The following is a 14,044-nucleotide window of genomic DNA, read 5'->3' as shown; positions in this document are numbered from 1 at the left end:
GATCTTAGATGTATCGGAGGACAGATTTTACTACTTCTTCCACAAATCGAGAAAAGATTTACTGAAAATGATAAAACGCAGAGATATATGGCACCTCACAAAAAGCACACATGCAAATCTGAAGGAAAATAATTTGTACAAGGACAAGGAGATTTATCAACCACTACTTCTAACGTTGACCCTGAGGAGGAACTGAAACATGCGACTTGACTTAATTACCTAGATATTCAGAAGGTCTTGCCTGAAAACAATAAGGAGAATTAGGAGTCAACTCAGTTGGCTTATTTGCAACTTATTTTAGAGATATTCTTGTTTTTAAGGTTAGGTCATGACTCATGACCTAGCAACAGATATAAGATTAGCAATTGTCGTTCCGTTGAATTTCCAGTGAACAAGGTGTTTCGAAAAAGAATTTTCAGTGTACAAGAGGGCAAAATTGACCTTCCTGCTCTCTAGAAAGAATAGACATGGAGCTAGTCGAGGACCAGCAGTACGGACTTGATAGACACATGCATATGTTTACCCTAGGTGCGTCGACTCATGCAGTAACTATATATGTTTACAATGGTTAATAAAGTAACTTCCATTTTAGATAGGAAGGGAAAGAACAGAGGTTTACATAATTTCTTCTAGGGGTCTAGAGGCTTTTCAACGTATCTCGTTTTGAACGGCTACGACTCAAGTGATTGGAAAACTTGGTAATGGTCAGGGTCTGAGGTCGGCATAGAAAATTCTTCGTGGAACTGCACGAGGAAATGTTTAGCAAAAGCATGCAAAATCAATCAAGCACATAATCATCAGGCCATGAGGGAATACCAGTGAAAATCCCAGTTCGAACACTTTCTGAAAATTCTCTGGAAAGTTGCACATGTGCATGTCCCTTCAGTTTCGTTAGTTCGGCCGTGCATGTAGCCATGTAGGCTATATATGCAGATACAGAAGTCACAAAACCATCTCCATATAGTCAGTTCTTCACCTGACCAGGCCATGTTGTGGTTCTGGAAATATTCCTGGTCAATTAGAAGATTTCAACCTGTAAATTCTCATCAAATTCACGGTTTGGTGACGATGGAACGCATGCATGGAATGCCGGTGGGCTGTCTGTACAGGTGGCATGCCGGTGAGCATTGCCGGTGTGGACATAGCTTGCCCAAGGGGACAAACTATGCGTAGCCAAGGACCGCCTAAACTGCTAGAGAATCATGGAAAACATTTTCAAGATGGACCATCCGCCTCCGGGCAGCAGTCTACTGAAAGGCGCAGGCTACTTTTCAACGCGAGCCTTTTCGAGCCAGCTTAGCTAGCTGCCTATAGCTGATAGTCAGGCTCTCTGAACTCTATAAATCCAGCATTGCTCACATACTGCTCTTGCCACCTTTGGTTGCGCTCCGACACTGCAAACACGTCCATCAGGAGCTCATCCTTTTGCATCCAACTGCTATTGGCCTAGCAACGACATCAAATTCTAGCTCCCAAGTTTCTGGCTAGTATAGGCCAACAAGCTAGCTCCAACCATGCCGGCAAATATGATATCCAAGTACTGCGCACAGCAATTCATTTAACCTTTTCAGCTTATTTGCTTGTAGTGTGTGGATGATACACGTAATTAGGGAATTAAATCATCTAATTGTCTCTTCCGTGTTCATCCTCCATGCAGGATCCTTGAGAAGGCTGTCCTTCCACTGGAGGTTATTGCACCCCATGTGAAAACTGAAGGTACTGCGTGCTTACACCAAGACCACACGGCATGGCTGTTTCTGTGTTCCTCGTTGTTGCATTCTTGATAGTTCTTCATGTCTAACAACTTCCTCCATGCTGCTACTACTACTCCTCTTCAGCTGCTCGGACCAGCGTTCTTCGCAATCCGAACATGGAAAAGCTTCAGAAGGGCTACTTGTTCCCGGAGGTACCAACTTGACCCTTTGACAAGCGTAGTAATCTACCATGTTATTTCACTAAAACTAACGTGTGAAGTTGATCCTCCCTCAGATTAGCATGAAGCATGAGGCTCACCTGAAGAAGTACCCTGACGCTAAGGTCATAAGCTTGGGTATCGGTGACACAACTGAACCCATTCCAAGGGTCATAACGTCAGCTATGGCTGAGGTATTCTTTGTTCTTTATTTGAAGCTTGAACTGTTCTTCTCTCTTTTTCTCTGAACATGCAAGGCATGGGAAAGTTTTAAACAATATAAAGCTACATGAGGTGTTTTAATATAATAAAAATATTGTCTGTCTAATTATGTTCTTGGGGTGCAAATACCCAATTATTGTAGTGACACTTCTGGTGTTTCATCAGATATATATAAGAAGAAAAGTGGTTAGCAATTTTTTTAGGAAAAAAGTAGTTAGCAACTTAGCATTCAAGACACGCACGTTCTTGAAAAAAAAAATCAGTACCATAAGATCATAATTCATATCATAACGTCAAAGAGATCTAATCTCAAAGGTGAATGCTAAAGGTATTGAGCAAGACTGGCGGCTGCAGGTCTAGCCATGATGATTCGTTTGCAACATTGGACAGAAGCTGGCAACGACCGCAACCAGTCCTACTATACCGATCAAACTGCCTGGATATAAATAACGAATATGTTGAGTCAGACTGAACTTGCTAAGTTTGCCAAGAAACATATTTTCAGAAAATTAAGTTGGGCACGTGAAGATAAACATGGCAGTTAATGTAGTCTTACCCGCCATTATCCTCTTGAACAGAAGAAGTGAACTATTACATTTTTTGGGCTACATACTTATCTTTCTGAACCTGTTCTCTAATCCTCAACCAAAATAGTGGAGATGACCATTTTCCTAGCACCGAATTATTCCTTCCATTCCAAAAATATAAGCATGTCAAATTTATAGGTCAAACCATCTTCAGTTTAACTAAGCTTATAGATAAAAGAACAACACTTAGGACATCAATTAGTATTATTTATCTATATAAACATAATGAAATTTAATATAGTTTAATTTGAGATTTTGATTTGGAACAAAACTAGAAATACTCATACTTTAGGACAGAGGGCATTTGCTTGTGCTGTTCGCACTGCATGAGTGCTCTCTGCAAACAATTCCAAATCAGTTCTGCAACATGTTAACGTCATGTACATGTTCGTGTATCAACAGATTCTCACACGTTTTGCGTTGGTCCTGTTTGGATCCGAGGACTAACTTTCGATCCTTAAATTTAGCACGAATTAATTAGGACTAAATATGAACTAATTGATAATCTAATTGCATTGACTATGACTAATTGGTAGTTAGAATTTATTAGCCTTGATTAATTTAGAATTAGTTCATGTTTAGCCTATTATCAAACATCGGACTAAATTTAGTCCTCTTATTTTAGTCCATCCAAACGGGGTCTTCCATAAAAGAATTTTCGCCTAAACGTACAAGAAGAGTAGTAAGTGCCGAGATCCTTCTGCTCGACCAGTTGGAAAATTAGCTGAATGTACTGTATCTTTGTTTCACATGCTGCAATTTTTCTACCGAGAAAACTTGGAAGGTCGGTCCTTTGTCAAGGTTTTCCTCTTGTTCGAGACCCTGATGGCCAGGCGTACGTCACTGCAGGCACGTCATGGCCTCCCCTGTTCTCGCTATTTTCCACACGTACTGCCGTAGCATCTGTAAACTGACGTACGGCCATAAAAAACCATTTCAAATTTCCAAACCCGAGAGAGCATTTCCAATTTCCAAATCATTTGGTCAATGGATGTCTTCGGCACCTTTTAGATCATGGTACAACTAAGTATTTTGATAGCAGGGGACCACAAGGAGCATGAGATTCGATGACTGCGACCCTTGAACAGATTTAAGATTGTTTGCTTGACTTTGGTGCGGGTTCATGCACGTCTGGAACCACGCACAGCCCAGTTATTTTGTTTAGTCAAGATTAAGTTAGAACAATTGTTGCGTGGATTTGTTTAAATAGCTTACCAATTTGCATCTTGGAATCAAAACTTCTTTCTCCTTTTTTTTTTGCAGTATGCACTGGCGTTATCCACCCCAGAAGGTTATCAGGGTTACGGACCGGAGCAAGGTCAAATGGTAATGCAGAGAACCCTCGACACTGAACTCTGAAGTGTAGTTAATCCTGCTAAAGTCACCTACAGCAAGTCCATGTTTCAGTTCACTGGACCAAGATCTGATTTGCTTCGCGAAAATGTGCAGAACCTGCGCAAGGTCATAGCTGAGAAAGTGTACCCAAACATGGGGATAAAGGAGTCTGAGGTGTTCATCTCGGACGGAGCGCAGTGTGACATTGCACGCCTGCAGGTATATTCTAGAGCGATTTTGTTTACTGATGAACTGTTTGCGATCTCCACTGCTGCTCAAGATCTCACCTTCTTCTTCTTCCTCCCGGCGCCACGCACGCAGATGCTGTTCGGGCCCAACGTGACCATCGCCGTCCAAGATCCCACCTTCCCGGTACGCAGTGACACGACCCATCTCACCGGCATCCAGTTGATGCTGGATTCACGCGCGCGGCGGCCGTGACCGTGATCTCCATCCTTGTGCAGGGCTACGTGGACAACGGCGTGATCGTGGGGCAGACCGGCGAGGCGGACGAGGCCGGCAAGTACGCCGGCATCTCCTACATGCGGTGCGCGCCGGAGAACCACTTCTTCCCGGACCTCTCCCGCGTGCCGCGCACCGACGTCATCTTCTTCTGCTCGCCCAACAACCCGACGGGCCACGCCGCGTCGGCCGCGCAGCTGCGGGAGCTCGTGGACTTCGCGCGGCGGAACGGGTCCATCATCGTGTTCGACGCGGCGTACGCGTGGTACGTGTCCGACGAGGAGGAGGCCGGCGGCGGCGACAACAAGAAGCCGCGGTCCATCTACGAGGTGCCCGGCGCCCGGGAGGTGGCCATCGAGATCTGCTCCTTCTCCAAGTTCGCCGGGTTCACGGGCGTCCGGCTCGGCTGGGCGGTGGTGCCCGGCGAGCTCCGGTACGCGGACGGCTCCCCCGTGGCGCGCGACTTCGACCGCATCGTGTGCACCTGCTTCAACGGCGCCTCCAGCGTCGCGCAGGCGGGGGGGCTCGCCTGCCTCGCCACGGAGGAAGGCCGGGCCGCCGTGCGCCGCGTGGTGGGCGTGTACAAGGAGAACGCGCGGGTGCTGGTGGACACGTTCGCGTCGCTCGGCAAGGAGGTGTACGGCGGCGCCGACTCGCCCTACGTGTGGGTGCGCTTCCCGGGGCGCCGGTCCTGGGACGTCTTCGCGGAGATCCTCGAGAAGACGCACGTCATCACCGTGCCGGGCAGCGGGTTCGGCCCCGGCGGCGAGGGGTTCGTCAGGGTCAGCGCCTTCAACAGTAGGGACAGGGTGCTGGAGGCCGCCGCCAGGCTCAGGAAATACCTCGCCTGAGTACCGACTTGCACGGGGCATATACACATCGCACTTAGTATATATATAAGTACGTGATCAATAACATTGTTAGGCGCTGATGATGCGCTGAAAACTATACTAGTTATATTGGTACTCATCAATCCACAAAAATGCACGAGCTACACATGTATCTTCATTTCTTTATTCGAAACTATAATAATAATTCCAATTTTCAAACGTACACCTGTCCCTTGTCTAAAGAACTCAACCTGTGCTTCAAAAGCTCCGAAAAAGGAGGAAAATAGCATACTGCCCTGCAAGTCGGGTGCCAATGATCTTAATTTACAGGGCACAAAATTTTGCACGCTACAATTCTTAGTTATGAACTGCCCTTCTGTTTCCATAGCTTGTTTTACACAGGAATGCACCACAGCTGTTCCATAGCTTCTGTTTCCAACCATGAATGAATCCATGATTCAGACGTAAAGAAGTTTATTTAGATCACATACTGAAACATACTACCATGTGTTGTTTCACAGCAGGCGCTTGCACGTAACTTTTTCTCAATTATTTTTCAACTGTTGCCAAGACCCCACCGTTTTAACCCTTCCTTTTACTTTCACTTTCTTCCTCGCTTTCCTCGTCTTGGTTGAGGTTCAAGCGGTTTACATTCTCCTCGAGAGGTGGCAAATCATCGTCAGAATCACCCTCAGATCCTTCCTCGCTTTCCTCATCTTGGTCGAGGTTCAAGTGGTTCAGATTCTCCTCGAGAGGCGGCAAATCATCGTAAGAATCACCATCAGATCCTTCCTCTTTGCTTCGGCGTGTTGTTTCTGCCTCTGTGGCACAAAATCAATGATCCCAGAATTAGTTTAGTAATTTGCAGACGGAAGGATTGTGGAAAAGCGAGTTACTCGCTGAGATTATTACCATTTGCAGGTGGTTTTGGAACACTCGAGTTACTTGATAACCAGGAGTTCTGCACATTGATTATCTCAGATCCATTTTCACATTTGGAGTATGCTTTCAGGAGGTCTCTGCACATAGTTACAACAGAAGAATGTGAAACCTGAACTAAATGCATCTTGTAAAAAAGAGCATGACTAGTATGAAGAATTCAGGCTTCACAATCTAACTGCTAAAGGTTTGACATGAGTAAATAACATTAGATGGTTGCAACGATTCAAATATTATATTCAACAATAGACCTCTATCCTTAACATGACTCTTTGCAGGCAGCCTTCTGAAATTTGCTGAATAATAGTGAAATGCCGTATGCCCGAATGATAACAATGTGGTAACAATGTCTTCTAAAAATTGCTGGAATATGGTAGCAATGTGGTATTAGTGTATATAGGACAGTGTAGATTGTCTTTGGCAACATCCTTGGTCCTTGGTTTGGTACCCATTCAGCTTATGGAACAAAAGAAGAACTTCACCTATCTAGTTTTGTTTGCAGATTTCAGTTTGCCCAAAATGGTTCACGCATTCATTATGCATCATAATTCATAAATAGGCAAATTAATGTATGAACAATAATTTCAATACAACCTATATATGATACTTTAATTATTCCATTGGACTAACCTGTTTAGAGACAAGAATGAATGACCCCACTTGAATTTCCCAAGCAGTAAATGTCCTGTGTCTTCCTCCCCACTGAAAATATCTAAATAGCATAAGCTGACACCTCACGATAATTAACCTCTGTACTGGACTACAAGTTCATGCCAGAAACATGTTCCAAAAATAGTACCAGGAAAACAAAGAAATTTTTACCATATTATGAGGGCTGCTGATAAAGCTTCCACACAAGACAATTCACATGGGCGCCCATAGTTCACAGGGTTTGCTGCTACCAACCATGGCACTGCAAATGTCAAAATAAACCATAAGTTCCACTTAACAAATACAAGTCTGATTCATAATATATATAGCCCACATGATAGGACCGACTTAGTTGCATAGGCTCTCTTGTTTTTGTAGGTGGGACCATATTTGGATAAAGGAAATCAACTTTATTAGAAAACAAGCAAAAGTCACAATCCAAAAGGGAATTGTACAGGCTCAAAATTTGAAGGTTTGAATCACAGTTAATTTGACAAAATGATCAGATTTAGAAATAATGACTGGTTTAATATTATACCCAATCATTTTTCAGAATTAGATCATTCGCTGCTGTTAGCCTGTTACTAGGACTCAAGCAGAACAGAAAAAATAGTAGTACCAAGGGGCCACATACATAATCGTAATGACAATTAATGAACATAAAAGGTGCAGTTTCTTATTGAAGTTATTTAGATATAATTATCTTACAGAGGCGAGGAGCGCCACAGCGGAGTTTCACAAAAGGGACATCACTTAAACGTGCCCAGGAACAATCAACCACAGCCAATCCTTTTCTCTGCACGGTAGGATGATCTGCCTTGGATACACATTGTGTCCCAACAGGGCTGAAAGAAAACAGGATGAAAACAAGTAAGCAGCAAAACTAACTGCGTATCTCAAAGACAATTTTGCTGGAGTAATCTTTAGTTTGTTTTTCAATCGTACAACATAGAAAATGTTTAAACGCGTATAGCTAATAAAAATACCTGAGAACAACACCACCAAAACCATTGGTCACCCGTAACTCCTGGAAGACAAAGAACAACGTTCTCAAGAACAAATTCAACACTATTTTCCATGAGCTTGAATAATACTGGAATTTCAGATTATCATATCCCATATTGGAATTTCAGATAATCATACCCCTATATCCATGCATGTGAACTTGTACCTTTTCATGTATTTTGTAAGTTTTAGCATGTACGTTGGTTCTGATTATATGAGAATTGAGAAGGGTTTGGATATTGGTGAACCAAGTAGTGTGTTACCTTTAGAAGCCCAAATCTTGAAAGCTTACGACCAGTACACCTTTTAACATCACATTGCCCAAAGTCCTATACAACAACAAACGCAAGTGCATCATCACAAATGTCAAATGACCACCATATAATTACATATGAAATATTGCACCTACCCACATGGCAAGCTGAATTCTCGAACCTTTAAATTCCTCTTCGGTATCTTCTGTATAAAAAAGCAAAATGATATTCACAACAATAAGCTTTAAGTTTTGACTTCTGAGAGATGATGTGAACTGTAAAGTGATTTCATGAAGCCATGAAGCTGGTGAATCCTTAAGGTGGTTTTGACGATTTATAGTTGAAACTTGAAAGATATGACGTAGCATATGAAATAACTCATTTCATGTTTGCTGTTATGTTTCAAATTGAAATAACTGATAGCTCAGACATTTTCTTTTCATGTAAAGGTATCTCAACATCCTACAGTAAATTATCAGTTCTACACATGCCCAATCCACACAATATATCCAAAAATACAAGAAAAACGTGTACCTTCCTGCCTTGGAAGTGACGTCCCAGGACCATCATCCCTGAAATTGAAGATTAAAAGTGTCGCTTTACTCCATTTCAAAAAAAAAGAGAGAAGAGACTAATATATATAATACAACCGTGCATATTAGATAAACTATAGAAGTGCACAATATCCACCAAATAACTCGAAAAAATGCATCTAACACAGCGGAAATTAAACACTTGGCGACTAAGTATTTCTAAACAAAGAATCATAATCAAAACCTTAAATTTTAATGGATTCGTCCCAGTAATACTAACTACAGACCGACCGACCGCTTCCTAAAAAAAACTACAGACCGGTAAAATCTAGTGTAGGCAGAGATCAATAAGTAGCGTAGATATTACCAGGAGGCTTCTTGCTTGTTGCGGCGTGAAGACGACGACGAGGAGGAGGATCCGCGGCCGCGCCTGTTGCGATTGTACCCCATCTTGAACGGCTTCCCGGCGGGGGAGCGGCGGCGGTTTTGCTCGGCTCAAGACAGGGGTTTAAGATTTGTGGGGGTGCAGCAGGTGGGGCGGGCTGCTTACCGCCGCGCTGGGAGGTTGGTGGGCTGGTGGCTCTCCTGTTCTGCAGGCTGCGCGATCGCCCACGAGTAGGTTTCGGCGGCGGCCGCCGGAGGAGGGAACTCACTCAGGTAGTCAGGTCTCAGCTGCAGCGACGCATTCACGCGGTCACGTGCACCGTGCGTGCACGAGCAAGCGTCTGGATGCACCGCTGGGCCTTCCCTAACGCATAATGGGCCTACCAGGCCGGTTCATTCACTCTTTCTGGCGGCCCCTCGTTCGGCCATAAATGTGGCCTTTTGCGGTGGGCTTGGGCTGTGGGGTGATTTGGGTCGGAGACGCGCAGGGCGTTGTGGTGGTAAAGACTTTGCAGTTCGGACACATCCTCTCTGCCACATCCTCTATTCAGTTGGTAGGTACTCACTAGCTTTGGAATAATAAATTGGTTATAAAAAATAAAGTAGCTAATTCTATAGCAGAGTTCTTAATCGATCCAAAGCGCACATGCTGTGGCAGAGATGTTCATCATGCTGAATAATTCATGGGACTTTGGGGCATTTTAAATCCAGAGCAAAGACCATTGTGCAGTCAATATACACCAATACAACCCACCCCAAATCAGCAAATTAGACAAGGCAGGGTGTATCTATATTCTATATAATAATCTATGAGATCAGAGTTCCTCAGCCTGCATCTGACCCCCATCCTATTCAGGCCCAGCTCCATCTCCCTAAACCTAACCACTCACACCTTGCCCAGGCAGGCTTCCACCGCGTCCGCAACGGTGAGGAAGATCCAGTCGCCTCCGGCGCTTCCCGCGACGAGCTGCCCCAGTCTCATCTTGTGGATCACCCGCCACCCAGGGCTGGCTAGGGCCATCTGCACAGATCAGCTGAGCTCTTTCAGCACGAAAACAATACCATTATTTCACCCCAAGAACACATGGAATGCTTGTGTTGTAATTGTATTGCATCGCCTTTCAGAAAGCCCGATCGAGCATGACAAGGCCAGATCGCGCACCTGTACGCCACGAGAAGCCAGGTCCCTGCGCATCCCTTCCAGGGCCGCCAGCCCTGCGGTGTCGATGTCCACAACATCTGCACGCCAGCAGGAAAAACAACGGGCACATACCGGAAACAGCAATCATGTAATAAGACTTAGCACAACTTTTCATGCCAAAAGGTTAAAGACGTGGGGACGAGTGCACTACTTGACACGTCAAGAACGACGGAGCGAACTTCCTCGCGCTTTTCAGCTACCCTCCCTGTAATCCTGAAAGCAAGAAACGAGGTGTCCTGTCCTGTGTTATTCCACTGTTGCTTAAGTTACTAAAAAATTGCTGTGCAAGTCTGAATCCATGCATGCATGTCTATACCTTTCTCTGATGGAATTGGCGTTGACGAAGCAGAGAAACGAGGTGCCGATGCGTGCCGTCAGAACAGTCGGTGTTTCGCCGACCATTGGGTACTGCTTCGTGTTGCAGAACGTGTCCGTGTCATGAAACCTCCCCAGGATCTCGACCTGAGGACGAACTGAATGCACGATAATCTTCGCAAAGGAGACAGCAATCTGCAATGAAAAGGCACACTCGTGCGTCAAAATCAGAATAGTTAATAAGATCACCATGCTGAAGCAACAGATGCATGCGATCCTTTCATCCTTACCGCAACGGCGAGGCCTGCCTCCACAGACCAAAACAGCACGCCAACGAATGCTCCGAGGCATGTCATGAAGTCCAGCTTGTCGACTTTCCATAAGCTGTGAGCTTCTTTCACATCGATCAGTCCGGGAAGAGCTGACAGGATGATGGAGGCGAGCACGGCCATGGGGGTGTAGTAGAGCAACTTTGCCAACAGCTCCAAAGCGATGAAAACCGTGACGGCCATGACGATGTTGGAGACCGTGGACGTGGCGCCTGCGCTGAAGTTGACAGCTGTGCGAGAGAATGAACCTGCAAGACGTGATTAGATAGGGCATTAGATCCTATGACTATTATTGTCAGATGACGGTCTAGCCAAAATCTAATTTTCAGGGTTGCATTATTGCCATGAAAAGAAACAGATAATTTTTCAGGGGCAAGTTGAACAGGAGAGTGTAATCTTGAATATACCTGTTGCCATATAGCAAGAGGACAGTGATCCGACGACATTTGAAAATCCAATCGCGACCATTTCTTTGTTTCCATCTACCCTATACCCTCTCATCGAGGCGAAAGACCGCCCGACAGCTATGGCTTCCTGAAACAGACCGGCAATGCAATTTCAGTTCTTTTCTTTCAGTGCCTCTGCATCTCACCGTCTTAGTTTGATACGAACTGTTTATGTCGCTTACCGCTAGTGCAATAACAGCGCAGATGAAGCCAATCTTCAGACAGTCTGCAGTGTACGGTCCCCTCAAGTGCAGCAGTTTAGCAGAGCTTGGGTTCAAACCTGCATGAACATGCCGTATGATCTTCACGTTATGCTTGTCAGCCCTCGTCGCGTAGACGGCAGCGGTGGAAAAGATGACGGAGAGCAGAGGCGAAATAGAGGACATCCAGGAGAGCTTCCTGTACTTCCTCCCCTATCAATACATTGGACGATTGAGGCTCAGGATACTGGCATATTGTTCCAATGATGATCAGCAAAGAGAGTAGATGTTGCATTGATTTTCTTACCACGAACCGGGCGCTTAGGATGAACACGAGGAACGAGAAACCGATAAAGAAATTGCCTGGGTGCCACTGCATAGGATAGGAATAGGAATAGGAATAGGATAGGCCATTAGTGAAACTAGTACAGCAAGAGGCATGAGCTGGATGCTTTAGTCTGACTAGAAGACGAATAGACGATGCTCCTGTTTGACGCACTCACCGGGTCGTCGTGCAGGTCGGAGTAAACGGCTTTAACAACAGAAACAACGTCAGTGTTGTTGGTGAAGTGCGTCAAGCCAAGCAGAGCTTTTAGCTGCTGCATCCCAATCACAATCGCTGCCCCTGCCATGAATCCGACGATTGCAGCGTGCGACAGGAACTCGACCAGGAATCCCAGCCTGCGAACAGAAAATCGACCAGATTCTGAACGAATGAACGTAAACTGCGCCAAGATATCAGTAAGCAGCAGGTGCATCTTACGTACCTGAAAAGGCCGAACGAGATCTGGAAGACCCCGGCGAGGAAGGTGACAGTGAAGACAACGCCCCTGTAGGACCCCGGGTCGGCTGCCGGGTCGACGATCTTCTCGATCATCGACGACAGCAGCAGCGAGATCACAGCGACGGGGCCGAATGCTATCTCCCTCGACGTTCCCATTACGGCATACACGAGAGGTGGCACAACGCTCGTGTCTTTTACAGTTTTACCACGCACAGCAGCAAGAAGACTCAGAGAAGGGGAAATCAAAAGGAATAACAGAAAGAAAAACACGGCCTGTAGTATAGTAAAATATGAAACGAAAAGGAGTGACCGAACGAAAGAATTTTTGTACTTACAAAGGCCGTACTGAGGGTCCAGTTTGGCTAGACTGGCGTATCCAATGCTCTACAACATCAGATCCAGATGAATTTCATGTCAGATAAGGATGAGACAACTCTATAGTACATCACTACATCTGAAAATGTCAAGGCAAAATCCGCCATCCTTGAAGTATAAAATGATGGCTACTGACAAAAGTATGATCATTCAAGTACATGCGACTGAGTGCTGACCAGTGATGTTTATACCATGCATATAAGCTGTCAGGTGGCATATAATCTTGCAGACGACAGCATGTAATGCATTCATAACGTACCTGTGGTATCCCAAGGCTGGCAAGAGTAAGGCCGGCCATGATGTCGCTCCTGAAGGACTTGAGGCTGTAGCTCCTCCCCCATTTCAGCACCGGGAACAAAAACTGCAGTGCCGTCCAGACCCATGTCCACCACGGAGGCTGGCCAGCGCCGCCGTTGGCTAGAGGCAAGAACACGTCGCCGACCATGTTGACAAGCTTCTCACGCAGACTCGGCGGCCTGGGGCAGTTCACCACAAGGTTGGTCGTGTCCGACCGCCTGGATACATCAGATGAAGGCACGGTAGCAGACAGTTGCACTGATCCCGACTTCTCCATGGCCGCAAGTTGATTTCTCTAGGTGAAGACCTCAAGTGTTGGTGGAGCTCTAAGCTAGCTCCCTGGTATAAAAAATTGGCAAAGAAAGGATTCCAACTTATAACTTGATTTCAAGTAATCAAGTTGATACATATCTCAGATTTAAAATGTCATAGTTTATTTGCTCCACGTGGTCCTGAACAAAATTGAGTTATTACACAAAAGGTTCCTGACTCCCTAATTTAAATTTTCGTTTTAATGGGAAATATCAAGACATTCATCGGATTCTTCAAAAAGTTAAAAACGAACATTTCCAAAGCTTAAATTAGATCAAGAAAACGATGAATATCCAGTCCATAGAAAAATTTCAGATCCGCGTGTATTTGTGCGTCAATATCTATGCAAGAACACAATCATTGATGTGCTAATAATAATATCAATTGATCAAACTAATAAAGATGTGTTTTTCTACAACTTTGTAAGCCGTGTGCAAGCTGAAGCTAGCAATATAACTAACCGAAAACCCAAGCCTTCTTATGGAAAGAGTGGAGGCAGGAACCCAACAAAGTTGGCACCAGAGAGAGGACCTGCCAATCACTCCATCAGGAATCAGGGTGACCTAGACATGGGATACAGTAGGATTAGTCAAGAAAGGAAGCAGAAGAGATGTGGCCTGTGAGGAAATGCTTTCGCTTGCCCCCCTCGCTTTTATAGGCTAGGCGATGGG

General features: G+C 45.1%; 3 protein-coding genes across 4 annotated transcripts; 1 reads left to right on the top strand and 2 right to left on the bottom strand.

The window, feature by feature from the left end:
* The first annotated feature begins 1,391 nt into the window (after positions 1–1,391).
* LOC112877183 (aminotransferase ALD1 homolog) lies at positions 1,392–5,397 on the top strand. Its single transcript, XM_025941399.1, has 8 exons — positions 1,392–1,537; positions 1,658–1,716; positions 1,839–1,906; positions 1,990–2,106; positions 3,985–4,047; positions 4,171–4,275; positions 4,378–4,428; positions 4,521–5,397. Exons 1-8 carry the CDS (start codon positions 1,515–1,517, stop codon positions 5,367–5,369), a joined length of 1,335 nt encoding a protein of 444 aa, XP_025797184.1. The 5' UTR covers positions 1,392–1,514; the 3' UTR covers positions 5,370–5,397.
* A 208-nt stretch (positions 5,398–5,605) lies between these two features.
* On the bottom strand, positions 5,606–9,428 carry LOC112877184 (ribosome biogenesis protein TSR3 homolog). Of its 2 annotated transcripts, none has more exons than XM_025941400.1 (10): positions 9,098–9,428; positions 8,732–8,769; positions 8,353–8,402; positions 8,207–8,272; positions 7,925–7,965; positions 7,647–7,783; positions 7,110–7,200; positions 6,918–6,989; positions 6,261–6,367; positions 5,606–6,169 (listed from the first exon to the last, which is right to left on the bottom strand). In XM_025941400.1, exons 1-10 carry the CDS (start codon positions 9,178–9,180, stop codon positions 5,931–5,933), a joined length of 924 nt encoding a protein of 307 aa, XP_025797185.1. In that variant the 5' UTR covers positions 9,181–9,428; the 3' UTR covers positions 5,606–5,930. The 2 variants fall into 2 exon arrangements, with proteins under 2 accessions (XP_025797185.1, XP_025797186.1); XM_025941401.1 differs by having other exon boundaries at positions 8,353–8,399.
* A 515-nt stretch (positions 9,429–9,943) lies between these two features.
* Positions 9,944–13,224, bottom strand: LOC112876794 (low affinity sulfate transporter 3-like). Its single transcript, XM_025940972.1, has 12 exons — positions 13,024–13,224; positions 12,725–12,773; positions 12,373–12,580; positions 12,109–12,286; positions 11,913–11,978; positions 11,588–11,818; positions 11,367–11,493; positions 10,921–11,207; positions 10,632–10,825; positions 10,467–10,528; positions 10,277–10,353; positions 9,944–10,135 (listed from the first exon to the last, which is right to left on the bottom strand). The coding sequence occupies exons 1-12, from the start codon at positions 13,207–13,209 to the stop codon at positions 10,001–10,003; spliced, it is 1,800 nt and encodes a 599-aa protein (XP_025796757.1). The 5' UTR covers positions 13,210–13,224; the 3' UTR covers positions 9,944–10,000.
* Between the last annotated feature and the right edge of the window lie 820 nt (positions 13,225–14,044).

Source organism: Panicum hallii, chromosome 9 (genome assembly GCF_002211085.1).
Source record: "Panicum hallii strain FIL2 chromosome 9, PHallii_v3.1, whole genome shotgun sequence".
NCBI classification, from domain to species: domain Eukaryota; kingdom Viridiplantae; phylum Streptophyta; class Magnoliopsida; order Poales; family Poaceae; genus Panicum; species Panicum hallii.
The sequence above is the reverse complement of the archived record's forward strand: the minus strand, read 5'-3'. Positions and strand labels throughout refer to the sequence as shown.